We start from the raw sequence: 27,520 nt of genomic DNA, 5'->3' as shown, positions 1-27,520 counted from the left end.
GCCAGTGGTAAGAAGCATACAGCATGGAGGGACGATGGCATCTTAGAATCTGTCCTGACATGACCCAACTAGAAGGCTATTGATCTGGAAATTAAAGTAAAGCAAAGCCGGTAACTAAGAAATACCACGTATTTTTCATTATGATAAATAAATGGCTCTACTTAAAATTTTAGGCATATTTATTTGTATGCTTTATCAAGAATTTGCATTCTATACCTTTCTAGAGCTGTGTTCCTTCTCTGACTGTCACACCAGCTCACTACTGTTCACACCTGCGGGGATGACTGGAGGTGTGACCCAGGCTGCTCTTCCCAGAACTGGTAGATTTCAAACTGTGCTGTCTCCTTCCACAGGCTTTTCTGTGTCTAGGGCATCTTTAGATTCAAGCATCACTCCACATGATTGTGATGGACAATGTAGTTCAAGAACTTCTAGAACAGGACATGACTTAAAAGATGGAGTTGGGAACGAATGAAAAGGAAATTGATGCTCATTAGAGCCAGAGAAATTTACCTTTGAAAATGTCCTTAAAAACTTGGAGGCATCGCAATGAAGGAAGCCATATGCAAAGTCATCAGTTATTGCGGCTTTTCTTAAATAATTTATTTCTATTTCGTACTGAAGCCCCTTCTCAAAATAATGTTCAAAAGCAGTGGGAAGAAAGCACTTGTTAAAGGGGAGGTCTTGGCGGAGTCCACAGAGGTACTGTATGCGACTACATTGCAGACACTGGGCCCACGTGTATTGACCAGGCATTTAGTTTGGAAGGAGGATATTAGTAAGAACACAGTGTTAAGAAGCTTACAAGCTTTGGTTTGTTTTATGCTTTCCAATCTCCACACCTCCTGTGCTCCTAAAGCACACGTTTTATCAGCAAGGTAGGTTTTTGGTTTTTTTTTTTTTTTTTTTTTTCTTTTCTTTTCCTTGCTAAGAGTTCTCGGAGAGAAGCATCACATCTCACAGAGATAACTCTCAGTTTCATTTTAATTTCCTGGTTAAGGTGTTGTAATAAAGCTTCATGAGAAAGGTCTACAACACATCTTTCATGTAAAATCAAGTTGAGCATCCTGCCAATCCTCAAAGGCCCTGCCAGGACACACACTGCCTATCAGAAAAAAATATTCAGCGCTTCTTAAATTATGTTTAGAGACTGACATCATTATTCAAAATGAGATGATAATTATTGGCTCGGTAACCATCACACTATAAATTAAATTTAACTAAATTCAATCCAATCAAACACTTATTATGCCTATTATTTCCAAAGTGTTGTACCAGGAACTGTAAAGATAATAAGGGAATGTAAATGGAAAAAGAACAGTATCTAACTTCTCCTTGGCCAGTTTAACTTGTACAGAATATGTTTAATGACTTTAGAAGCAAGAGGCCCTAACACGTTATCCCCCTTATGGCCAGTATCTTTGGGTAGGGCTTTTAGCCATCATTACGGAATTCTGTATAGATTTCTTCTATGTGGCTTTACCACAATGTATATTGTTAATGCCCTCAGTTTGGGCTTTTACTGCCTTTTTGGAAGCAAGCCTCTCATTTACATCCAATTTCTTTCCCTTTCTATTCATCCCAAGAAAGAGTGTGAGACTCAGTTATGGTCAGGGCATTCTCCATTGTCTATTGAGTAGTACCCAAGAGGGTAACAACGAGGAGCAGTGTTGACAATCTAGACTAATGATTGACAGTCAGCTTCTTCAAAGTCTCCTATGTTCCAGGTGCATCAGACTTGTAACAATGTCAGATCGTCCCTTGATATTTTTATATATGCCTGTAGTAAGTCTGTTCCTTCTATAAGCCATAAGATGTAGTCTTTGATCTGAGATCCTTCAAGGTAGTACACACATGCCGTGCCTCAGAGTGGAAGTCCATTTTGATACCTTCAGACAATTGTGTCTTCTTTCTTTTGTAGTTCCCAGTAACCTTCACACATCTATTTGATGATTTATAACATTCTGATTTTCCAATCACTAACACATAAATTTTGTTCTTTATCTCTTCAAATTAGTCCATGATTGGAGTTTAGAGGAGAGGAATTTATGAGCCAAATGTTCTCTGTGTGGTCACATGTATTTTGGAAAAGGAATATCTATGGATTTCATCAGATTATCCAAAAGATAGCTGAGAAAAGTTTGTGGATCAGAGAACCAAGTAATAAGTACTTTAATGATACTACATCTTGCTTATGTTCATAACCTTTATAATACCTGGCTCAAACAAGATGCTCAATGATGCTTGTTGAATTGAGCAGATCAGAGCACCTCTATATAACAAATCAGATACCACATAAGACCCATGGAAACTTTTATTGGTCTTGGTGTTCTATAACCCCCTATAATTTTGCTGAGTGTAGTTTTCTAGTTTACTTCCTATTCCCTATACTCTATGGCTCAACACAGTTAGAGTTTTAAATGTTAGAGGCTACATTTATAAAGAAAGAGCTGCCACAGCTCTGGCACCTGCAAGGAATTGCCTTATGTTATCCCTTTACAACCTTTGGTATGTCTGATCCGCTATGAACTACTCATCTAGCCAACATGGACACCAGACACAATGCAGGAACTCTGGGAATCACAGGTGAGTAGCATCTGGAAATTGAAGTCAGTTTTCCTGCAGCAAAACTATATCCATTAAACATATCATGGTCTGTGCAGTACGAACAAATAAAAGATAAGTAGCATTTCATGATCTATTCAGAAAGTTGATATGGTCTAACTTTGCAGTGCATACAGTATTCTGGTGGAACTAGCACCAGAATGAAGAAGCTTCTAGGTGTTTAATCAGAAAGAAGTACAGGGATTTATAGGTAACTTGGCGAGGTCATAGATATAGCCACATAGTGTACAGATGGTGAAATGTATCTTTCATTATCAAAAAATTCCAAAAGATATAAAATAAAGGATATGGCTTAGTGTTAGAGTGCTTGTCTCCTAGATGCAAGAACTGGGTTTGGTCTCTGGCACTGAAAAAGTCATGGGATAATTACACCAATTAGAATGGCTATAATTAATTGAAGTATTGTAGAAGAAAAAACTTAAGAGGATATTTTAAATGTTTTTACCAGAAATACATCTTAGGTCAATGTGATGGTTAATTTGACTGGATTAAGGAACACATAGGTATTAATAGGATACACATTTGGGTGTATCTTTGAGGAGTTTTCCAGCAAGGATCAACTGAGGACGGAAGACCCACCCAGAGTGTCAGTAGATTGAATAAAAATATAAGACAAGAACGCCCCAGGCGAGTGTCAGAATTGCTCTTTCTGTAGCTCCTGGTCTGCTGAGACGTTGACAAGCAGTCTCCTGTTTCGACCACCATGGAATTACTTGCCATCATAGGATCTCCATCTTGATGACTGTGCGCCCTCAAAACCATGAGCCAAAACAAACCCTTCTCTTGTCTTTTGTCAAGATGTTTGGTGACACCATTAAGAAAGATAATTGCTAGAGAACATGAAAAAATGTGTATGTTAACTAATCTTTGATAATCCACAAGACACAAAGAGTATGCTGTTACACTGTGTTCCACAAGTGTGTATTATTTGTCAGTTCACGATAGAAGTAAAAATGAAAATCGGTAATGGAAAATAATGATGGGAATGGGAAGTCAGACAGGTACCAGAGGGGGTTTCAGAGTTAGCTGTTGAACCTGTCAAAGTTCTCTTCCTGGGTGACACTGACATTTGAGGGGTCTGGAGCAAGGGCTTTGCAGTTAAGAGTTCCTACTGCTCTTGCAGAGGAAGTGAGCGCAGTTCTTAGCCCTCATACAAGCTGTCCACAGCTTCCTGAAGCTCCCCCCCCCCTGGAGAGATCTGATGTCTCTGTATGTCTCTGTCCTCCTCTAGCACTGCTTTCATGTGCACATACCCACACATAAGCACACACACATTCATATACATACAACTTAAAATCCATCCTGCCAGTTGATTCAGGACTGATAGGATTAATATCAGTTTATGCAGTGAAGTTTTAGAGAGTGGTTTGATGCTTACAGAACCCGGATCTGTCCTAGGTAGAACAGATCAGTAGGTTCTTACCTCCAGGCTATTTTCTTCCCAAATGTTTACACTTTGGAAGATTCCAAGACTAAAGCAACTGGCACATCTCACACTGCAGTTTTCATCGACTCTGTCAGTTGTGAAAACAGGTGATGATTCCAAGAACTGAAGCTATGAATTCAGACATGTTAAGTGTTCCTTGAAGATGCAACAATGTTATTTGGGGGAAGGGAGACCTTAAAGGGGGAAGAAAACAAATAGCTTCCTTTGGACACTCCATGTTTTCAGCTTGCCTGCTCTGTTAACCATTTTGAAACCTTTCAAGTAAATGGTGCAGAACAGACCAAGTAGAGATTTTGGCAAAGGCCTGGAAATACATTTAAAACTAATGTAAAAGTTTAGATGTAAACTTAGACCAAAGACAATGGTGGATAAGTTACTCAACTCTAGAAATCAAAGCAATATGTCATCCATAACAGGTTTCTTATGGTCACCTGCAAGTTTCTTAAGCTAAATCTTGAAATCCGAATCACTCTCATAAACTTTCAAGGTACCAACCAAGATGCCTTGCTCACATCACTTAGGAGACATGTTATAAAGCTGCCTGCAGGTGAGTGTGAATTCAGTGCACAGAGGGCACAGGCAGTGAGAAGACACAGATCTTTCTGTTCTTACCTCTTTTCAATAGGTAACACATTCCCATCCAAAAATCATTTTCTTTGCCAGACTCTGTAATGGTAGGTGTTATTTTTTTTTCTGTTTTATTATTGCTCTATGTACAGAACACTAGGCTTAGTCATGGTAGTCTGCTGAACATGTTTCCTGAATGATTTTCATGATAGCTTAAGGTGCACCTTCATCCAAGTATAGCCAACACCACTTAAACACGTACATGAGTTTTGGGTACCTTAGTTTACATACTAGAGTAGAACATGTTTGGTGCTATCGCTGGGGACAAATGTCTTAGACAACATTTCTATTCATGGAATTTGGAGAGGTGGACCAGCAGGCCAAAGACACTTTCCATTAGGACTGACAGGCTGAGTTCAGGCTCTCAGACCTACCAGGCAAAAAGAGAAGCTGACTCCCATTAGTACTTTTCTGACCTCCACATTATGCTTTGGCATTCATGTGTGTAATACATCTATGTGTACATGCATGTGCATGTGTGAGTGCATGCACATATAAATTAAAAAATCATGTGAATAAAGGAGCTAGAAAAATGTCTCAGTGGTGAAAAGCACTTGCTGTTCTTGTACAGGATCCAGAACCTACATTGTGGCTCACGACTCCATGTAACTCAAGCTCCAGGAGCTCTGATGACCTTTTCTGGCCTCTACAGGCATCAGTACACACATGGTGCACACACACATGTGGACAAATACTCTTGCACATGAATAAATTAAATTATTTTGTATTTTTGGTCATTATGCTTTAATTGACATGTGCAAGAGTTCTGGACATGGCTGGTTATGTTTGGGCAACATTGTGAATGTATTTAATGCATGTAATGGGTATACTTAAAATGGCTTCAATGGTACATTTTACATTACATGGTTTAAAACAATTTAAAGAAAGCCATGGGATATATTTAAAGTAATAATGAGGTGGAGATAATTAATACCACACTTCACTGAACCTTCACCAAACAAGAAATAATGCAACAATTTGACTGAACACATTGGCTGCTACTTTAAGGCAGTAAAGCAGCTTGCTTTACGGGTGTGTACACGTTTATGGTTTATTGAATTCATCTATATGTTCTTTAGTAACATGTATACATTGAGCTTTAGAACACACTTAGGATCCAGTCATATCCTGACACTTGTCAAGGCATGGAAAAGGGACCATAGTCTGCTATAGAACCGTTGCCCCTCCAAAACTCAGAGACCCACTGTAATGGGTATGCAACTGGCCCTTCCATTCTTGACTTTATATAACAACTGAAGCCTCCTTACAAACATGAAGATTAACCTTGGAAAAGCCTGTCGCAAGAAAATTAAAGTTGAAAACTTGGGGTGGTTTAAGAGAGAAATAGAATTTGAGTTCCCAAATCTTGAAGTAAAGGTAGAAGGAATTGGCAAATATTTTCTTCAGATTTTATGTGGATTTGAGCATGTGAGTGTATTGTTGATGGAGGTCAGAAAAGGGTGTTGGATCTCTGGGAGCAGGAGTTACAAGAGGTTTTGGAGCACTCAGTGTTTGTGGGTTCTGGTATCAGATGTTGGGCCCTCTAGAAGCACAATATTCTTTCATAACCACGGAGCCACCTCTCAGCTCCACTTCTGAAACAGAGTATGAATGAAAACTGAGTAGGAGGTCAGTGGTATTTTACTTATTTAAATTAATAGACATGAGACCATGCATACTACTGTGTCATTTACTTGATGATAGGATTCTCTCCAATCTCAAAGGTTCGTTCATCTGAATGAGTATCTATAAATGCTTATCTGCCAGGGACTATTGATACAGCAATAAAGAAATAACATGCACACCGATCTCTGTTCTTGAGATGCTCACATATGAGCAGTGAAATTATAATAGAAATAACAACTAAGTAAATTATAAGACAGAGTCTATTAGAATGTGATAAATATTTTAGGGAGAAAAGAAAGACAAAATAGAGGACTGGGGGAGGGGCTAAATTTTCATTTAAATGCTATGGATAAAATTTGTTCTAAATATTTATTTGTTTTATTACTGTGTTGTGTGTTCTTTTTTGCCAAGTACCTTTCAACACTTAGGAATTAAGCACGTTTTCCCCTTTATCTTCAAGACAGCAGCAGCATGTCTAACCTTTGAAATCTCTGGCTTTCTTGGGAGAATTACTACCCAAGGGATAAGACATGTTGAGGGCTATTTCAGAGTGCAATCCAGATGAGTTTAAAACCAAAAGTAACTGCTTTTATGACCACATTTAACTTTCCATGATGCAAAATTTATAGCTTTACTCTCTACCTGTGAAAACTCTCTGGTTTTAAATGACTCATATAGTTTAGGATAAGCCAGATAATCCCCCTACTTTAAGGTCAACTCTACAATAAAATAATGTAGAAATGGTAGTAAATTCTCTCATACTTAGAGCACTGGGGATTATCCAGTAAATGGGAAAGTTTGAGAGTCATTTTACACTGTGAAGTGTTTTTACTCAGATATGTAGGGTCAGCTCAGATAGGTGGTGAAGAATGTAAGAGGCATATAGACATGCAGCTAGAGAGATGCTGTGTCATTTACATTTTGAGGTTGGAGAAAAGTTTAAGGGTGATTTACAAGCTCATGTCCTGGGCAAATGCTATTCTATTAACCAACTTCGAGCTCTCCCTTCTCCTGGTTTCTAACAAGTAACCACAATAGATCAGAAGGTAGAATTCACTCGTTGAAACTTTGTGAAAGAGAAATATGTAAAAGGGAGATTTCTGAAGTCTGTATTTTTTCACCCACACATTTTGGTCTGACATCAAACTTGGTGTGCCGTCCCTATTTGTTGAATGTAATTAATGAAGTGTTTTGTTAACAATAATAAGCATTAAGGAAGCCTCATGGGACAGCAAACCAGGGTGACACTGGGATTGAGTTTCCACTGGAACAGCCAGTGTGGCTTTATGAGAGGGATCACCCATAGTTGAGAATGTTCTGCTTTCTGTTAGTGTGTTCCAGAGCACAGTGCATGTTCTTTGTGGGAGAACACATTCTGGACACTCTGTTCTGTTGACTGACTTTGGGTTTGTGGGAGAAACTTCCAGAAAGAGAACAAGGAAATCTCAAGGGGAATACCACTGACTTTTGGGCTGGCATCTGTTAAACACTTTTGGGGGCAGTTTAAGATACTAGGGTGCATCATGTTCCCCAACTACAAGGTCATTAACGATGACATCTCTGCATAACATCCAGGTATCCCTCAGAGGCAGACAAGAGGCAAGGGAGCAGTAGTCTGCAGCATCCTACCTCTAAAAAGAAGAACACAGGTCCTGGCTTAGTCCACAAACTATGCTATGGTATGACTCCGAACAAAACAGTCAACATTTTCAAAAACTAAAAGTGTCACCAAGAAAACAAACCCTTCATCTCCTGTATCAAATAAAAAACAAACAAGTAAGCAAAAGCAACTATATTGAAAGCCATATCTACAGTGTAAGGGCATTAATGTCTTGGCTACATTGTGTCAGAGGTTTGCTCCGATGAAGTGGAAATCACTTTGTCATAGGTGCAGGACTCCCAGCGTTTTCTCCTCCCTTATGTTCAGTTTAAATGAGTGCATTAATTACGTTGTTTATATTCTGCTACCAGCAACTTCCTCCACAGGGGATTTTTAGAGAACCTTGTATTATTGCGCAATGCACTTTTTAAAAATTCTAAACAAATGTCTAGAACATTGAACATCAGTAATGAAAACATGCACAGAAAACATTTGAAACAGCACAAGGTTGTTTCTGCTCCTTGTTAGCCATCTGCCCCTTACGTGCCTGATTGGGATGCCTCCCACTCTTCCTCCTACTGTTCAATTAGAGCAAGAGTGCTCTCAGTCTTCCTTTCTCTTTCCTTTTACTTAAAATCTATTTTATATTTAAGGTTATTATCTGGAAACACTCAATATCTATATTCTTGGGCATTTTGGTAAGCAGACTCCTACGATGTCTCCAGATTGCTTATCTATCTGTGATACCTGCCTTTCCCCAGCTTTCCAATAGAACCTTAATTCTGATATTCCTGTCAGGGGATTTCTTTACAGGTGAGATTTTGATTTTAAACCAGGTAACCTTAAAATCAGAAGATCATCTGGCTAGCTCTGGTACAAACAACTAACTCTTTCCTTTTAAAAGGGCAGGCTGTTTGGCCACAGGAGAGGACATCCAAGACCTACTCCAGTAATGATCATCTCTCCACAGGAATCAAGAAAACTCTAAGAGCTGCAGGCCATTTTCAGCTGGCACCCAACAAGAAAACAGGGACACCAGTCTCACAACCGCAAGGACTAGAATCCTGCCAAGAGGCAATGCACTTGGGGGAGGACCTCAAGCCCTAGATGAGAGCTGTAGATTTCAGCAACAGAACACTGGTCCAGAGAGCCACAAATACACACTGACCGATGATGCAGGGAGACAGGACACACTAGTGTGTTCCCTTGAAGACAACAAGCAGGAATTGGTACTTACAACCAACAACAAACCTTTGAGCTTCTCTTACTGGGTAAGCCTAGCAGTCACTTGGCTAGCGGAAACACAGAACTACTTCATATCCATGAGCTCATCCGAGAACTATCATCAGGAACTGCTGAAATGTGATATTCTCAGGTTAGCTTTGCTCTAATAGAGAGAAGTGGGTCGATAGGTAGCTATAGTTTTTGGTGCCTACAAAATTCTGAAAAAAATGTTTACAGACCTTAATGTACATAAAAGCAGTAATTCCAACCACCTCTATGAGTGGGTGTGGGGTAGGGAGGAATTTTCAAAAGGCATTTCACTTAATAAAGACATTTTAAGAAACTATGAAAGATCAGATGCAATTTTAAACACTTTGGCATCTTTTTTTTTTTAAAGAACAATTTGCTGTTGCTACTGACAAGGCAAACAAGCAAACCTAAGCTGAGACTAGCAGTGACGAGTGGGCGGGAGTGAGGGACTGGCAACTCTTGCTGTGGGCGGCGGAGGGGTGTCCTGGTGCCGTGCTCTCCTCCCTTTATTAAACAGGAGCAAGTCTGTGGTTCTGATTTGTTGCATATGTTGCCTTTTTGTTGACCATGGACTTGAAGCTATGTTTCATCGACTCCACAGTGAGTACTGAAGGGAAAAAATGTGCTGACCTTGCAGGGTGCCTGGGTCATAAAGCATGCCATTGCTGATCCCAGAAATACTTCTCTAGAAGGAAGTGTTTATTTGCTTAAAATAAAGGCTGAGTGCTACCACTTCCCAGAGCGTATCAATAGTTTACTGGCCATTTATTTTTGCAGAAATTTAAATAATCTGGAAACTAAAGAGAAGATTGTGAAGGTGCATGGAGTAAGAAGCCTTGTCTTTACGTTCTTGTCCCACTCTTCCTAGGATATAAAGACATCCATTTGTTTATCCTATTAGGGAGTGTGGTTAATTATGTCATGGGATGGAAGTTATAGCTGAACACAAGGATGAACAATTCACAGAAGTAGTAGTGTGGAAAATAACTCTGACGGAGGAGGCCTGAAAGTCTTTTGCCATAAAACTGAGATGGATTTCTTACAGCTGTTCTTCTATCAGCAAGGTTGGTGAATGTTTTTGATGTATGAAAAGGCCCAGGCAAGAATGGGTTCCTCTAAGCCTAAAGGATACCGAGGTCCCTTGTGTTCCAGAGAGAATGAGGGAAGTCACATAGCAATGTGTGTGTATGAGAGAGAGGAGAGAGAGAGAGAGAGAGAGAGAGAGAGAGAGAGAGAGAGAGAGAGAGAGAGAGAGAGAGAGAGACGGTGGGGAGAGGGGGAAGGGAGAAGAGAGAGAGGGGGGAGGAAGGAGAGAGAGAGGGGGAGGGAGGAGAGGGGGGTAGGGAGGGAAGAATATGTCCATATTTTATTTTTATTGTTAAACCAAGAATATAGTGAGTGAGTATAATTTTCCTCTAAATAATGGCTTCTAATAAGGACTAAATTTGCAGAAGCAATAATCTACGTATTCAGGTTTAGATATTACTGCTCCCTGTTACCAAATAATTCTTGTTCTATACAAAGAGTCACTAGCCTGCCTCCAATCCTTTCCACAGCACTGGAAGTCTGTCCCAGCATTCACCAAGTATCGAAGGAGATGGCCTCGGCATCTGCAATGGGGATCTGTGCTCTCTGTGTGTAGGATGGGTAATTAACTAACCTGTGTGGTCTTTGATTTCAGTAAATAAGAAATCCATACACTCCTGCTGGATTCAGGCAATTTTCTCTCTGTGGGATGATTTCATAAGAGCCAGTTTTTATATACTTTTTTCCCCCTACAATGCACGTTTTAAATTTAGTTTTGCTAATATGCAGAATATATTTTACCTCTAAGGAGTTTCTGGACCTAAAAATAAACATTGTGTGCTTGGCTATGATCCACTGATTTCTATGAAATAAACGGCATAATGAGTTGTCCTGTGCATGACCTCATCGTATCTGTCTCCCCTCTTCCAACTACAGGTAGAATCTTTGTCCCCGGTTCAGCAGTAGTAGGAGGTGGGATCTTTAGGAAAGTAATTAAGCCCTTAAAGTAGAGCCCCACAGTGGAGACTCGGGCCCTACATTGTGACATTGGCCCCTCAGTCACACTCTTGGGAAGAAAGATGCCACGTAGGATTCAGAAATTGGGCTGATAGCAAACACCCAGTAAACTGACACCTTCATCTTGAACTTTCCTATGAAAAAATAAATACATTTCTTTTGTACATATATAATGACATTTTTGTTATAGCATTGAAGGTAGGCCAGGATAGCTCACTAAGACTCTGGGACTCAGTAAGTGACTGAAACACCCATTTCTCTGCCCTCTACAGAAGCAAGCTTGGAGCTGCCTTGTGTTATAGATCAGACCTGCTATTGCTGCGCTGGCTCCAAGAAGCAACGTTTTCTTTGTGTTTTCTTTGCTGCAAGTGCTGAACCTCTGCTCTTTCTCTTAGCTCCTGGAGGTGATCAGCATCATTGTGCTCTAGAGAGGAGACCCCACTGCATTCTGATTTTTATGTCATGCCCTCTGTTGTGGTGTGAGACTCCATTACAAGGCCCCACAGTTCATTGTGTTAGCTTTTACTGTAGACTAGAATTGCCTTGTCTAGAAATGCAAGGATGTAAATTCGGCACCGATGAATGCTATGCTACCAAAATGCTCCCCCACTTTGCGACCATTTCTAGAAGACTCCAACACTGATTAAGATAAGCCAAGATCAATTGTGTAACATTTCACAGGTAACTCTGAGCACCACTCTGTTTCTTTTATTGCTAGGGAAGAAAACGAAGCAAGTGCAGCCCTGCATTTGATGCTCTAGTCACCGTGGAAAGCATTCTTAAAAGCTGACTTTTTTTAGTGTGACATTCTAGTCATGGCTGCTTTTCTTTCAGAGCCTTAACTTTTAGCTAGTTTCTTCGGACTCTTGATTTGTTTTTCTCACTCTAAAAATGTATGAAACCTATCGGGCACATTGTACAGCACACAGTGGCTTTTCTTTTTTTTGTTTGCTTAAGGCCAGTCCAAATTCTTCAAGAAAGTCCTTCACGTGAGGGACTTTCCAGGATCCCCTGAACATGATCTCCTAATATGGGCTTATGAACCCCTGAACAATCCAATTACCCAGTAAGACCCTAGGCAACTTTAAGGTTGCATCTCACGGTCAATCTCTCTCTCTCTCTCTCTCTCTCTCTCTCTCTCTCTCTCTCTCTCTCTCTCTCTCTCACACACACACACACACACGCACACGGAGGGGGAGAAGGGGTAGATCTTGGCCTATCATTTAATACCCTGGCTAAAGAACTGACTTTAGGTAAGCACACTGAGAGACTGAATCACATCACCACCCAGTTCTGAATAACTGGATACAGAAGTGTGAGTTTGGGTAGCTGCCCAGGACCCTGGGCAAATGCCTGTAGAGACTCTGGCAGGGTATGCCTGGGGAAGTGGCTGGTTTTGCGTTCAATAAGTGCCTAATTCCCATGCTATAAATTCAAGAACTATATGTACATTCTGTGTCGAGTTTAATGGCTTGAAAAAAAAACCTGTCCTTTACTAATTAGTAAGTGGGAAGTTATAAATTTTGAATCAGAGTCAATTCTTTAAAAACAACAGAAAAATTGATACAAATGAACCATGAGGTAATATGTTTGCCAGAGAAAACAGCTGTGGCAGCAGGAAGGGACATGGCAACCCACAGGGAACACTGAACTACTCATGTGATTGGCCGTCAGCTTGCTGTGTAGTTTAAAATCAACATCAAGCAGAAGCAGCTTCCCCTGGTTTGGAAAGCTACGTCCCTTCTGCCATTCTTGCCCACAAATGTAATCAACACATCCATTATTTGGACTGATCTTATAGCTTCAGAAAGAAGCATTAATATTTTCTAAATGTTTGTAATCACCGACAGCTATAAATGGGCATGCTGAGACCACTTTATATGTGATGGTTTTCAAAGCTTGGGTACCATCTAAAATGTCACAGGTAGAGAAGAGATCAAATACTCCATGTAGAATTCAGAAATCTCTCTTGCTCTCTAGATTTGTCTATCATCTATCTGCCTATCACAGATCTATATACATATAACATCTATATTTATTACCTGTCTATTATCTACCAATATTCTATCTATCTATCTATCTATCTATCTATCTATCTATCTATCTATCTATCTATCTATTTATCTATACATATATATCCATACATCTTTACATCCATCCTTTTATCTATCTAAATATATCTATACCATATCTATCTATCTATCTATCTATCTATCTATCTATCTATCTATCTATCTATCTATCTATGTATCTATCTATGTATCTATCTATGTATCTATGTATCTATGTATCTATCTACGTATCTATGTATCTATCTATCTATCTATCTATCTATCTATCTATCTATCTATCTATCCATGTATCTATGTATCTATCTGTCTGTCTGTCTATCTATCTATCTATCTATCTATCTATCTATCTATCTATCTATCTATCTATCTATCTATCTATCTACAAGTCAAGAGGTAGTTAATACTAAATCAGACCTCAGAGTTGCTTAGCAACTGTTTTCCTACCATTCACGACCTCAGTTTTCCCTTTATTCTTGTGAGAGCATATGTTTATCAATTCTTGTAAGAAAACCTGGTTTTAATAAGCCCAGTAACAAGTGTAAATGATAGCACTCATGCAGGTAATTAGCACAAACAAAGGGGACACTTACAATTGCATTTCTTCTGCACAAATCTCAGCTTGCATGCTGTTCTGTAGGTGGAGAGTCGGATGCGGTCCAGATCTTGAGCCCCTAGTTGGGGGGAAAAGAGTATACATATGGTATGCCATGTGTGTGGATAGGAGCTCGTAATGTTTGTAAATAAAACAATGGCAGATATACATGCTTATTGGTTCTTTGGTTAGAATATAAATATTAGTTTAATGCCCAGAAAGGTCTAGCCAATATTCAAGTTCCCAGGGAAAAGGATTTGGTGTCTAATCAGATTGCCAACCATGATCATGGACCAAGGAACACAACCTCTCTCTGCTGTGTCTGCCACGTTTGAAAACAATCTACTCAAGCTGTGACTTGAGTAACAGCGAGATTATGTCAGAATTGATTGCTGAATAAGTGAGATTTTCGGTTCTTTATTATTATCATCAGAACATAGCTGCTTGAGCATGTGCTTCAGGGAACCCCAGCTTTCCCACATCAGCCATTTTCCAGGATTGCTGTAAAGCAAATGAGCACGCATCCTAATGCTCTAGTGGAGGAGATCCATATTTGTACTAACGGATATCTTGAAACCTCAGAGAGGAGCCTTTTTTCCCAAACCCACGTCTCCTCTTACCCCTTGAGCACCAGAGGAACATGTCCCCGCCCCCTTACTGCTTTTCTTATTCAGAGCCCCAGATGTAGCAAAGGCTTCCCATTTGTGTTTATTCTCCTTGACTGATGATGTAAACCCTGACATTAAGGTGTGTTTTGGAAATACACAACGAACTAGCTATGCAGGTATACAGCATACTGCTTCCCACAGACGGGGGTTGGCGCTACGGGAGCCATGTTGGATTTGAAGAACAGAAGCTATGGCTTGCTGGACACAGTCTTTTTTTTTTTTTTTTTTTAGTAAGTTGTGAGCCACCATGTGGCTACTGGGATTTGAACTCAGGACCTCCGGAAGAGCAGTCAGTGCTCTTAATCCCTGAGCCATCTCTACAGCCCCAAGTAAATTGAGCTTTCTCTGACTTAAAAAATAAACTTGTGAAATTAATTTAATTTTACTTGTGTAGCATTGTGTTGAATGTCTACACATACTAAGTTTGCCCCGGAATCAGTTAGTGTTCTCTCTGTATTTGTCCAAATCATTGTTAAAATCAGTGACATGACCAGAGCCAGTAATAGACTCGATGTGGGATCGGAGATCAGCCTTCCTTCAAGGCTGATTGAACTATTGATTGTTGCCCTATACATGATCATGGCTCTATCTGTAAGTCTACATAAACTGTGGCCCGGCTCATCTTTGTCCAGCGCATGCACAACCTAAGAGCCTTTTTCAATACTTTGTTGAAATTAGGTTAATTTTTATGTAATGGCATTTTTCTGATTTAGCATTCTGGTGACCATAATAAAGAAAGAAAATAGTTTATTTTCATTAGACTATGGAATTTAGATATATAATAAAAGAAACAAGACTGTGAGTATGCTCTCCCCTTGCATTATTTTCTGGGGGAGAATCTTGCCTTCTGCATTATATTTCTTCAGCCACTAATAGTGTTTCTTTAAAATTTACATTAGTGCTGTACAATCCTTAAACCTTGAAAATTCAGACAAGTTAAGTGACTCATCAGGTTTGCTTCAAACTAGTATACAGTGGGAGGTAAATAATTAAAGGGACTGTTAGATATCATTTCCATACTTGTACATACTTAATTTTTTATAATAAAACCGCATCGGTTTGAGAGAGTTTGATTCTCCTCAGATCCCTCCGACCCATTTCCTGGATGGAGGACATGATAAAAGCAGGGTCGAAGATGTGTCTAAGAAGTATCTATTCAGTTATTGGCTGGACATTCTGTTTATGTTTTTCTTACTCATCGTTTCATGCTTTTTCCTTTTAATTTTTCTTTGTCCTCTCAAACATGCGTTCTTAATAATTTTCTTTTTTTAAACCTGTTTATTTATCAAACCAGCCCCCAAACCAACAAACCAACCAGCCAACCAGTTTTAACTAGTTTTGATACTCACTTTATTACACTAGCTTTTTGTATTAAAGTTTCACACACTCCAAAATGTGTTTGGCATTTATGTTTTGAAAGCTCATTATAAAATATTTTACTAAGAATATTCTTATAGTATTAAACATTTTATGTATTTAAAATTTTCACCCAGAATGGAGATGAAACCTATAAACTACATGCTCGAACTATGTGTTATTCCTGATGATTGAAAGAGTGCGCGCGCGCGTGTGTGTGTGTGTGTGTGTGTGTGTGTGTGTGCGCGCGCGCGCGCGCGCGCGCACGCACGCACACACACAAGTGTACACATATGTGTCATACACACAGGAGATCCAGAGTAAAAATGAGATAGTGTTCTAAATACCGTCACCACTTGAGACACTTAGACCTACAATGTTGGACATGCCTTATTTATCTCTGAGCACCTTTCATTTGAAATAAATTCTAGCTCTGCTCCATACTCGACTGCCCTGAAATTCCTTTCTTCTATATTGCCAAGGGTCCTATTTTTGCCTGAGTGAAGGTCTCTAAACGATGAAGGGATTTCTTATTGTCTTATAAGTCCTGGCTTTTCCTGTCCATGTTGGCAGGCATATTGTTCTTGTCAGCTCAGGGTTAGGCAATCACACTGGCGAAGACTATGGGTGTAGCTTCTTACGTCATTCTCTGAGCCTCAGGCTCTTACAGACTTTCTCCCATTCTTCCTCAATGTCCTCTGGGTCACAGTATTATCCATTTTGTAGATTTATCTATCTGGACACTCCAGGGTAGAGTACACCAACTGGTTATCCAATACCAAATGGTCAGCCCTGAAAATATGCATACAAATAACACCACACAGACTGAGCAGGTTATATTTAGAAAAAACAGTATGTAGATATATAACATAAAAATTTATTAAACATAATAAATTAAATAAACATATATGTATGTTACAACAATTAATGAAAAAGAGGTCATGAATTTGAAAGAGAACAAGGAAGGTAAATGGGAGGTTTTTCTGAAGAACGAAAAGAGAAAGGAGAAATAATGTAATTATATTATGATTTCATAGAATAATATTAATAAAAATAAGGACAAATAAAAGATGAAGCAGATTCCTTAAGCTGCTGCTGCTGACAGTGATGGTGTAGAGCTATGTCTCTGCCACAGGGTAGACCATTCTGGCTTTGGTAATCATTCACAAGAGGCCTTTTCGGCAGCCATCCAGACTGAACAAGCTCTCTCATCTTTTCCAGGCTGGGCCTGGAACTTTCCCTTCCTCTGCTTAACTCAAGGACTGTTTCTTCCGCCTTTAGGCTTCAGAGCTTCCATTTCTCCTGAGCATTTAATGTTAGGAAGACTTTTTTTTTTGTTAGTCTTAACAGGGTTACCTTGAGATTTAAATTTCTCAGACTCTTGCCAGTTCCACAACCCCCAGAGTGTCTTTCAAAGGATCTTGGAGGTCAGTCTCAGGAAAGTAACCAATAGGACCCATTCCTATTTCTGTCTTCCTGGAAGAGCATCCTTCTTCTGCTGCTTCCTCTTCCCCTTCTTCCTTCTTCTTGCTTCTCCTCCTCTTCCTCCTCCTTCTTCCTCCGTTTGAGTTTTCTTCTTTTACTTTACGCTTCTCTCATACCATATGTCCCAGAGACCGACTCTTTTTTATTGGATATTTTATTTATTTAACCTTCAAACGTTATCTTCTTTCCCGGTTTCCCCCCTGGAAATGCCCTTTTCCATCCTCCTTCCCACTGCTTCTGTGAGGGTGCTCCCCCACCCACCCCCCTCTTCCAACCCTGGCATGTTCCTACCCAGGGGCATTAAACCTTCTCAGAACCAAGGGAATCTTCTCCCATTGATGTTTGAAAAGGCCATCCTCTTGGTCCTCCATGTGTACTCTTTGATTGGTGGTTTAGTTTCTGGGAGCTATGTTGGGTGTGTGTGTAGGGGTCTGGTTTGTTGATATTGTTGTTCTTCCTATGGGTTGTTTATACATGGGGTTCAGCTCCTTCAGTCCTTTATCTAACTCATCCATTGGGGACCCTGTGCTCAGTACAATGGTTAACTACAAGCACCCTCATATATATCAGTATGACTCTGGCAGAGCCCCGAGGAGGCATCCATATCAGGTTCCTTCCAGTAAGCACTACTTGGCATCAGCAATAGTATGTGGGTTTAGTGGCTCTATATGGGATGGATTCCCAAGTGAGGCAGTCTCTGGATGATCCTTTCTCCAATCCCTGCTTCTCTATTTGTCCCTTTATTTTCTCCCATGAGTGTTTTGTTCTCCTTTCTAAGAAGGACTGAGGCCTTCCTTCTCTTTGAGTTTCATAAGTTCTGTGAATTGTTTCTTGGGTATTCTGAGCTTTTGGGGCTAGTATCCACTTATCAGTGAGTACATACCATGAGTGTTCTTTTTGTGACTGGGTTACCTCACTCAGGATGATAGCTTCTAGTTCCATTCATTTGCCTAGAAATTTCATGAAGTTATTGTTTTAAATAGCTGAGTAGTACTCCACTGTGTAAATATACCACAATTTCTGTATCCATTCCTCTGTTAAAGGACATCTGGATTCTTTCCAGCTTCCGGCTATTATAAATAATACTGCTATGAACATGGTGGAGCATGTGTCCTTGTTATATGTTAGAGCATCTTTTGGGTATATGCCCAGAAGTGGTATAGCTGGGTCTTCAGGTTGTACTATGTTTAATTTTCTGAGGAACTGCCAGACTGATTTTCAGAGTGGTTGTATCAGCTTATAACCCCATCAACAGTTGATGGAGTGTTCTTCTTTCTCCATATTCTCGCCAGCATCTGCTGTCAGCTGCATTTTGATCTTAGCCATTCTGAGTGGTGTGAGGCAGAATCTTAGGGTTGTTTTGATTTGCATTTCCTCAATGACTAAGGATGTTGAACATTTCTTTAGGTGCTTCTCAGCCATTTGGCATTCCTTAATTGAGAATTCTTTGTTTAGCTCTGTACCAAATTTTTAAAGAGCCCAACTTCTTAATTGTCATCGTTAGCAGTCAGATTGCTTAATCACATTGAACAACCTCCTAGTTTAAAAAGTCTAGTAACTCTACAAGAGCTGCCTTCAGTGCACAAACCCTTCAGATACAGGAGGTTAGTCTCCTGTCCTTGCTGCAATACATTAATAAATCTTTAGTTGTGCACTTAGCGTATGTGATCCTGGAAGGAAAGTATCCTTTCACATCTGCAATACTCAGGACGACAAATCTGACTTCCCTTATCCTCTTCTCATTTGCTTAAAACATTATTTCAAGAAAAAAACCATAATTAACCATACTTAAGACTTCATAGTTGCTCTTTGCTTTCTGTCTGGCCATCACAGATTCCTGGAAAAGGTTATTTTTTTAAGTATTGGCTATTTGAATACACTGTCAAGAAGATTTTCTTTGCCGGTGTGACAGTCCACCCATCAGCAGCCTTCCTTCCCTCTGCATGTTGCCAATTGCTCCTCTGCTACTGTCTGTGATCAGCTCAACATTGCTGGTGAAGCCAATCGATTACTAAGGCTAGACATCTGTCACGGTTCTCGGCCTATGTGGGAAGAATGGCACCTGCATATTTCGTTTGCTTATTTATTCTGATCTTTAATCAGTACAGCTTACCAAGCTATTTGACACAGCACCTTGACATTCTTGTGATGTCCCTAGGAAAAGAGAAACTTATAATGGAGTAGTAGTCCTCCTATGTCTTATTAAAGAATTTTTAGAACTATCCCCTGTAACTCACATTCCTCACAGGGTCTCACGTAGCCCAGGCTAGTTTCCCACCCATTATATAGACAAGGATGAATTAGGGCTCCTGATCCTCCTGCCTCTACCTCTCTGGTGCTAAGATTATAAATGAGTGTCAGGACAGCTGGCTACAAGTTGTTCTCTGCATTTTAACTTAAGATTTGTGGCAAGCTTTCCTTGAATCCCGCAGCTTTAATTTAGTAGACATGTAAAACATTGCTATTTACCTCTGCCAGGGACTGGACCAGGTAGGGAAGAACCTAGACATTAAAACTTAGATAAGTTATACTATCTTATCTAAGATAATGCTAAAATCATTATATAAGCAGACTTTTGTAATTCCTGTATTATACCAGCAGATATTTAGTATTTCAAAGGTGTTCAAAGGTTCAACAGGTTTTCTTTTCTTTTTTTTTTTTTTTTTTAGAAAATATGAATTACCTTTTTGTGTCTGGCAACATTTGCCCATGATTGAGTTTGCTCAGATGTTAAGACAGGCTTTCCCCACCACAAAATACATGATTTTTCTTTAATATCTTTCCTTTGTGTTTTAATTACCCAAATAGGTATTTTCCTTTTTAAAAGTTTGTTTTCAACTAAAAGAAGATCTGTACATTTGTGGCATATATTACATTGTTATGATCCATGTAGAAAAATGTAGTGTAGCAAACTAATATTTCATGTAAACAATATTTTATTTATTTGTTTGTTTATTTATTTCTGGTGGGGATACTATAAAATATCTATTCCATATAGAAAGTCTGAAAGATGCAAGACATATAACAGCAGTATGGTAGTTCCTTGAAATTTATTCCTTTAGTCTAACTAAGATCTTGAAAGACCATACAGAACCAGATATGTGCTTATAAAAAAGCCACAATTCCAGGGGATCAATAAGCCATTCCAAAGTAAAGATCACAGCATCAAACATGGCAGGAGATGCTTGGAAGTCACCTCTGAAATTCTCACAGACACCAGTGATGCTGTAAGTGTGAAAGGAAGGCAGACGTCTGGGAATCCCCACATCAATTTTAACTCTTCCCTCCGTAAATTCTCACACTGCACGGGTGGGAAAAGAATTTTTAAAATCCAGACTTTATGATCAGAGAACCTTTCTTTTACTTCCCAGACTCCCTTCCTGCCAATCACATCCCATTTTCAGTATAAAATTCTATCACATTTCCTTCTCAAGGGGAAGAGTGTACAAGTTACCCCTGAACACTGTCGCCTTTGCTCATGAAGGAAAGATCAAACAATAAAACACACAGAACAAGAGAACTGTAGATGGTCCTGCAGCTCTTTGTATCTTGATATTATTTTTACATCCTCAAGAAGGGCTGCCTAGTCATATACTCATGAAGGTGACTTCATCTGGACCTTCCCGTTTTAATTAGTAAAATAACGGTGAGAGCCGGTGATTGGACAGGGGAAGGGAGGTGAAGAGAGAGTGTCAGAGGTCAGAGGACATGGGAGGACCAGGGTGAAGCTCCAAGATGGACATTGGGAAGGATGAATTAGATCCAGGTGGGCTTAATTGGCATTAGGTAGCTATGAATATTTAAAGATTTTATAGGTCTAATATCTCATATAGAAGGGCTGTTCGTATCTTTGTTCATTTGATGTCATCGTATTGTGTAGAGGGTTTTTTGTATTGAGAATTGAATATATAAACCTGTATGAAAAGCTATCGGTCATCAGAGTTGTGTTTGTGTTGAAATTTGGGGTAAAGAAACATTCTGGATGGAGGCAGTAGGGCAGGCAGAGTAAACTGCCGGGGAAGGGAGTTGTGTGGACAGAGTCAAACCGTGAGGGTGGCTTGGACCAAGTGACAGAGTCCACGTGCTAACACCATATTAGAAGTGGCACCACAGAGTAAGACTGTGGGAGCCAATAAAGAGATAAGCCTTTTCAATTATTTAATATTTACGGCAACAGAGAACTTCAGTGTTTTTCTTTATAAGCTGTAACTTGAGGAGGATGCTTCCCCTCTTTTTAGGAACAATCACATCGGTCCATAAGGAAGATGTTACCCCACCAGTTACACAGCATCACACACTTTCATAAGCCAACCATCTGTGTTTGTGGTCCTTACATATGTCAGACACAAGCTGCCTTCATCTTTTGTTATCCAATTTTTATGGTTTTGGTGACAAACTGCCTTCCAAAATAGGTCCAAATTTTGTATTCCCATTTTATCTTGTTTCACATTTGGATGCACCATGTCATTTTCCAGGGAAGACATTCAAAGATATGTTTTATAAATTGTAGTGCAGACAGGTGAGTGCAGACTGTAAATGCTAGTGGACTGTGTAAAGTCAACACTGCAGTGCTGTCAAGCACATCTGCCCATGTATCAATGCAACCTATGAAACGGAGAGTGTGGAAGCAAAAAAAAATATTAATAATAATAATACACTGCAGAGTAATTTAATTCTCACCCAATGAGAGGTTAAAATGACCAAATGCACAGTTTATGAAAGGAATAGAGGATTTTCATGGAGAAGTCCAGATGCCCTGAGGACTACATGGTTATTTCTGGCCTTCTCATGAATATTCAGTGAACACTGGAGTGAGTTCCTTAAAAGTTCCATACTTACTCATCTCTGCAAACAGCTGTCTTCTTTCTGCCATGGTATTTCCTCTTTTTCCACTATCTTCAATCATTCTGTGGGACAAAATTGAGACAAGGTGTTATTCTCACGCTAAGAAGGCAAACAGCCATTTCTGTGTAAGCACATTCAATGTACTTGTGCCGTAGACAACAATCATTTAGAAGAGTAGATAAGGCACTTGGCACATAGGTATGATGACTGGGGTTTGGGTACTCAGATCCAAGTCGAAGCAGGGCGGGGTTGGCTTCTGCCTCTTTTCTAATTACTTGAGAAGTAGACATAGGAGATTCCTGGGGTAAGCTAGCGAGACAGATGAGCCCCGCTATATTATTCCAGGTCTAGCAAAGACCCTGCTTCAATGAATAAATAAAGTGGAAAACAACTGAGGAAGATACTCAGTGACAACTTAGAGCCTCCACATGGATCCCCTAGTACATATAAAAAACACACACACCAAAGTATAAGCTTTATACTTTTATATGTTTATAAATGAAATACATATTTAATTTAGACTACTATACATATTACTGCTGGTTATGAATCACTATGAGGTCGCTGGGAATTGAACTCAGGATCTCTGGAAGATTAGTCAGTGCTCTTAGCCATCTCTCCAGCCTACTATACATATTACTGTACATACTATTTACATCCCATATGCCATATGGTATGTTTTTATTTTCTAACATGCAAGGAGTCCCAGAGTTGTCCTGGCCTAGCTGCCTTATAGTGTTTTTAGATTAGAGTCCTTGGCTCCTGGGGCACTGTGTGCCTTTCAGTTTCCAGGAAACCAAGCTACTCCCTGAAGCAGTGAAGTATTTAGGCCACTCATGTTTCCCTTCAAGTTAGCAAAGGCTATAGAAGCTTGGTTGAACAATTAATCTTAGATATTAATCTTGTGTACCTGGACTTGTTTGCAACAGTCCTTGTACCCTGGGAATCCTTATTTTATTCTGTTTTGATGACTGTATAAAAAGTCTGATTGCTTGGAATAATCTTGTTTTAGCCTCAGTGTTCCTGTGACCCCTCTGACTCCGCCTGATGGACATTCCGCCAACAATAGCCAAGTAACCCTGGCTCATTAAGTAAGAGCTTTCACTGACATATAGAAAATTAGTAAGTGTCACATGATCAAATACTACTTCTAAATATGCCATTGTGATGGTTTGAATGAGAATGTTCCCATAGGCTTATATTTGAATGAGTTGGCAGAACATTTTAGGAAGGATTAGGAGGTGTGGCCTTGTTGGAGGAGGCGTGTCATGTCACTGTAGGTGAATTTCAGCAGCCCATGGCATTTCCAGTTAACTTTCTCTATCTCTGCTTCCTACTTGTGGATCAGATGTAAGCTCTCAACTCCTGCGCTGGTGCTACGCCCTCCTTCTTGATACCATTCTCCCTGCCTTATGAGCATGGATACCATGAGCCCTAATAAATGTTTCCTTGGTTGTGCTGCCTTCTCATAGTAACAGATGAGTAATTAAAACAACTATCCAATGGTAAGTGTTTTACTTCACATAGAGCATAAATTTTCAACCTGTGAGTCCAAGCCACCTTTGGGGGGTAAAACAGCCTTTTCATAGGGATCACATATCAGATAGCCTGCATATCATACATTTACATTATGATTTGTAACTGTAGCAAAATTACAGTTATGAAGTAACAACAAAAATAATATTATGGTTGAGGGTCACTACAACATGGAAACTATATCAAATTGTCACAGCATTAAGAAGGTTGAAAAGCAAACTATAGAGTATCTTTTACAACTCTGAGAATACCTATTTAGGTTAGAAAGCAAATATCTCGACTCTAGCACATCAGACCTTGACACAATGAATTTGTGAATAAAGGGTGCAGAACGTCAGATCTTTGGGCTCTGTCCTGATGCTTGTCCCACGTGTACCCACAACCTAAGATTAAAAGCAGGTGATTTTCTTTTGTCAATTCCCAAGTTAAGTATAACGTGCAAAATCTTTCTTGTTTGTAATTACCTCACACAGGCGGTTAAGTTCTAAGTTTTCCTCAACCATGCCATCATCTTTTACAAGCCATTTTTTAAAAATGCTATTAAAGTACAAACAACTAAAATGAAGAATAAAATTTGGGCTTGTGGAAGAAGGTAATGAGAAAGATAATAGAAATGTTATTTATTAACAGGGATGGTTTTAGGATAAATATTGAAGTTATGAGTTAATGAACTGGACTTTTATTATATTTGATTAAGCTTTAACAAAAGCTAACTCAGGGTCATTCATATGCTAGGCCAGTGCTCCACTACTGATTTATTTCTTCAGGTGTTTTGTGCTGTTTGGAAATAGTCTTGCTAAACTTCTCAGGGTGGTTTTATTTCACAATGTCTCCATTTCCCGAGTAGCTGAGATCACAGGTATATACAACCACGCCTGGCTTTAATGAAACTACTAGAACACATAACATACATATGTATGTGTAGCATCATGCCCTCCATTTTGATTCTCAGGCACAGTTAGAACATGGAATGCCTGCAAGGTTTGGATTTGGATGAGCCACATCATTTCTGAAAGTGTGTTTGTCCATGTCTCTCTAATTTGTAGCTGCTCCCATGTCTATCTGTGTCTTACTCTGAAATCTCCCACTGGCCTCTGGAGAAAACAGGTGCTGGGTCAGAGCTCCTCCTTGTAGTTTGCTTACTCTACGGTAAAGGAATGCATGCACATAGGAGCAGGCAGAGTCCACACACCGTGATCTTCCTCTCCAATTCATATCTCCATCTCTTTCACTGCAGAGGAAGTGGGTAGATAACACCTGGCATCTCTATATAGCTCCCAACTTCTATTTTAAGGGCTCAGAAGCAGAAGGGAAGCAGTGCAGGAATCAGGGAAAGACATACATGGTGCTTTCCTGTATCTGTATATGTGCTGGGCCAGGACCGGAATGAGTCTGGGGACTGAGGGAGAATATCCCTGAGGTTAACAGTGGCATCTGAGGTCACTGTGCTGACTGCCTGGACCATGCACATGGACTGAAATGTCTCAGTTCCATGCTAGTGGTGCATTTTTGAAGGTAGTTGAGGATTCATTCATTAAATGAACCTCATTCATTTAAGGTGAATGAGGCTCTTGCTTTGCAGATGGCTGTCGGTGTTTATTGGAGAAATGAATGAACGAACAGGGAACACAAAAGAGTGGAGAGAGGTCGAAAAAAACCTAAATTTTCTTTCCATAAAATAGACTTTCCAATTATGCTTCCACGATATGACACAGAAAAGTGAAATTCAAACCATACTCATGTTAGAGGCTCATTATTGGAAAAATGAGAAAATAGATTTGCGTTTATTAAAATCCAGGACTAAGGTTTGTGATGTGGCTCAGCAGTTAAGTGCCCTGACTGCTCTTCCAGAGGTCCTGACTTCCTTTAGTTCGCAGCAACCACATGGTGGCTCATGACCATCCACAAGGGCATCTCTTGCCCTATTCTAGCATGCTGGTGAGCACACAAAAGCACGTATACATCCATTAAATAAATAAATAAGTAAAAGAAATGAATGGAAACAAAATCTAGGGCTATAAACCTTTAAGCAAAATCGTGTCTCATGAAGGAGAAGCTGAAAAAGTCGCCAACTCCATGAGCGTCAGCTTTGGTGAGCTCGCCAACACATCTGTCGTTGTTAATCCACTCATAAGAAACCACAAGCTACAGAATAATTATTAAATTTCAAGTTGCAGTAAAGTGTATAGCTTATGAGGGAAAATATTAGAAGACATAAAAAAGACAGCATCAATACAGTATCAGACCAAAAGGAAAATGGTCACTTCTCATGATCTCCAGAGTCCCTGGGAAGCAGTACTGCCAGACAAAACTGATAATCTTCACCTTCTACAGTCATTATGGTGAAGGAAAAGGTGATTCAGTGGGTGGTGTCTGTGTGTGTTTGTGCGTGTGCACCTGCACACACCTTCTTTAATCATTCTCCACATTGTACTTGGAGACTGGCTTTCTCACTGAGCCAGGAGCTGGACGATGGGTTTAGAACGATGGTCAGTTAGCTCCAGAGGCTCCTGTCTCTGTTCTCCTGGGGCTGGCAATACAGGCGCTACCACCATGCCCAGCCATTTTACATCAGTAGAGGGGATATCAATTTAGGTCTTCAGGTATTGAGCACTTTACAAATGGGACCATCTCTTCAGCCTCTCTCAATGAGCTGAGCTCTTGAAGTGTGTTCAAGAATCAGTCAGGTGGGTACCACTACTGTGGGCTCTGTGGCTCCCAGTCTAACTCCTCAGTAGAGATGACATTTTGATGCTTCATCACATTTTATCACCTTAGAGACAGAGGGCCCTCGACAGAGGATGTGCTGAGAGCTTCCAGAGGCGTGCGGCTTTACTTGTTAAGCAATGGAACTTGGCAAGGATCTCTAGTTTTTCATGAATTTTAGTAAACAATACTTGTCCAAAGTCACGTGGTAGAGGGGAAGAGACAGCATCTTTACTTGCAACAGGTGTGCGGCTCACCTACATATCTTATTTAATTTGTGTCTCTCCTTGTAGATAGGACACTGACAAACTTAGACTCTCATATAAGTGTCAACAGTATGAGAGGTGGTTCCTGCTGCTACTCCCCAGACTAAAGCTCAGTCCTCTGAGTTTACAGAGGGGCCTGTTATTTGACTCTAAACACTCACCTGCTTATTTAAGAAATTTTTATAAAGGGGGAGCTCTGGAATTCATGTGCCTCTGCTTCCCAGATGCACACACAGTGTGAGCGGCCATCTCACACCTACCATCATGTATTCCAGCTACGAAGGACAACTTCTCCTGCAAATTGCAAGTCCAAATGAACCTCACTCTCCCATATATATGGAAATATATATATATATATATATATATATATATATATATATGTGTGTGTGTGTGTGTGTGTGTGTGTGTGTGTGTGTTTGTGTGTGTGTTTGTGTGTATATGTATATGTATGTTTTATATATATGTATATATAGATATGTATATGGTAGCTGTAAGTTGTCAGACACTTTGATAGTAACCTAAGATTCAAAGACTAAAAAGACATGCTCGCTGACCTTATGGAGCTCTTTGCTTTTAAGATCTCAGTTTAGAAATGGGAAACAATTTTTCTAGCAAGTATTTATAGCTTAGTGTAATATGTACCAGTGAGAGCATGCACTGCTAGAAGTAGTAGCTTACATATGAGAGCTGAGACAAACATCAAAGGAAGAACAGGTCTGGCACAGAGGATAAAGAACAAACAGTGCTTTTCCTTAGTTGGAAGAGTGCAGAA

The 27,520-nt window shown here is 39.8% G+C and overlaps 1 protein-coding gene across 16 annotated transcripts in view; it reads right to left on the bottom strand.

The window, feature by feature from the left end:
• The window catches only part of DTNA (dystrobrevin alpha), a 230,065-nt gene that overhangs the window by 100,855 nt on the left and 101,690 nt on the right, over positions 1-27,520 (bottom strand). For all 16 annotated transcript variants that reach the window (XM_080919893.1, XM_080919895.1, XM_080919885.1 and 13 more), the window contains exons 3-4: positions 22,235-22,302; positions 13,885-13,965 (exon numbers count right to left, since the gene is read on the bottom strand). In XM_080919893.1, coding sequence (XP_080776019.1) covers positions 13,885-13,965; positions 22,235-22,302 — 149 coding nt within the window. The remainder of the gene's footprint in view (positions 1-13,884; positions 13,966-22,234; positions 22,303-27,520) is intronic.

This window comes from Micromys minutus, assembly GCF_963924665.1.
Source record: "Micromys minutus genome assembly, chromosome: 8".
Classification (NCBI taxonomy): Eukaryota; Metazoa; Chordata; class Mammalia; order Rodentia; family Muridae; genus Micromys; species Micromys minutus.
This window is presented reverse-complemented; position numbering and strand designations above follow the sequence as displayed.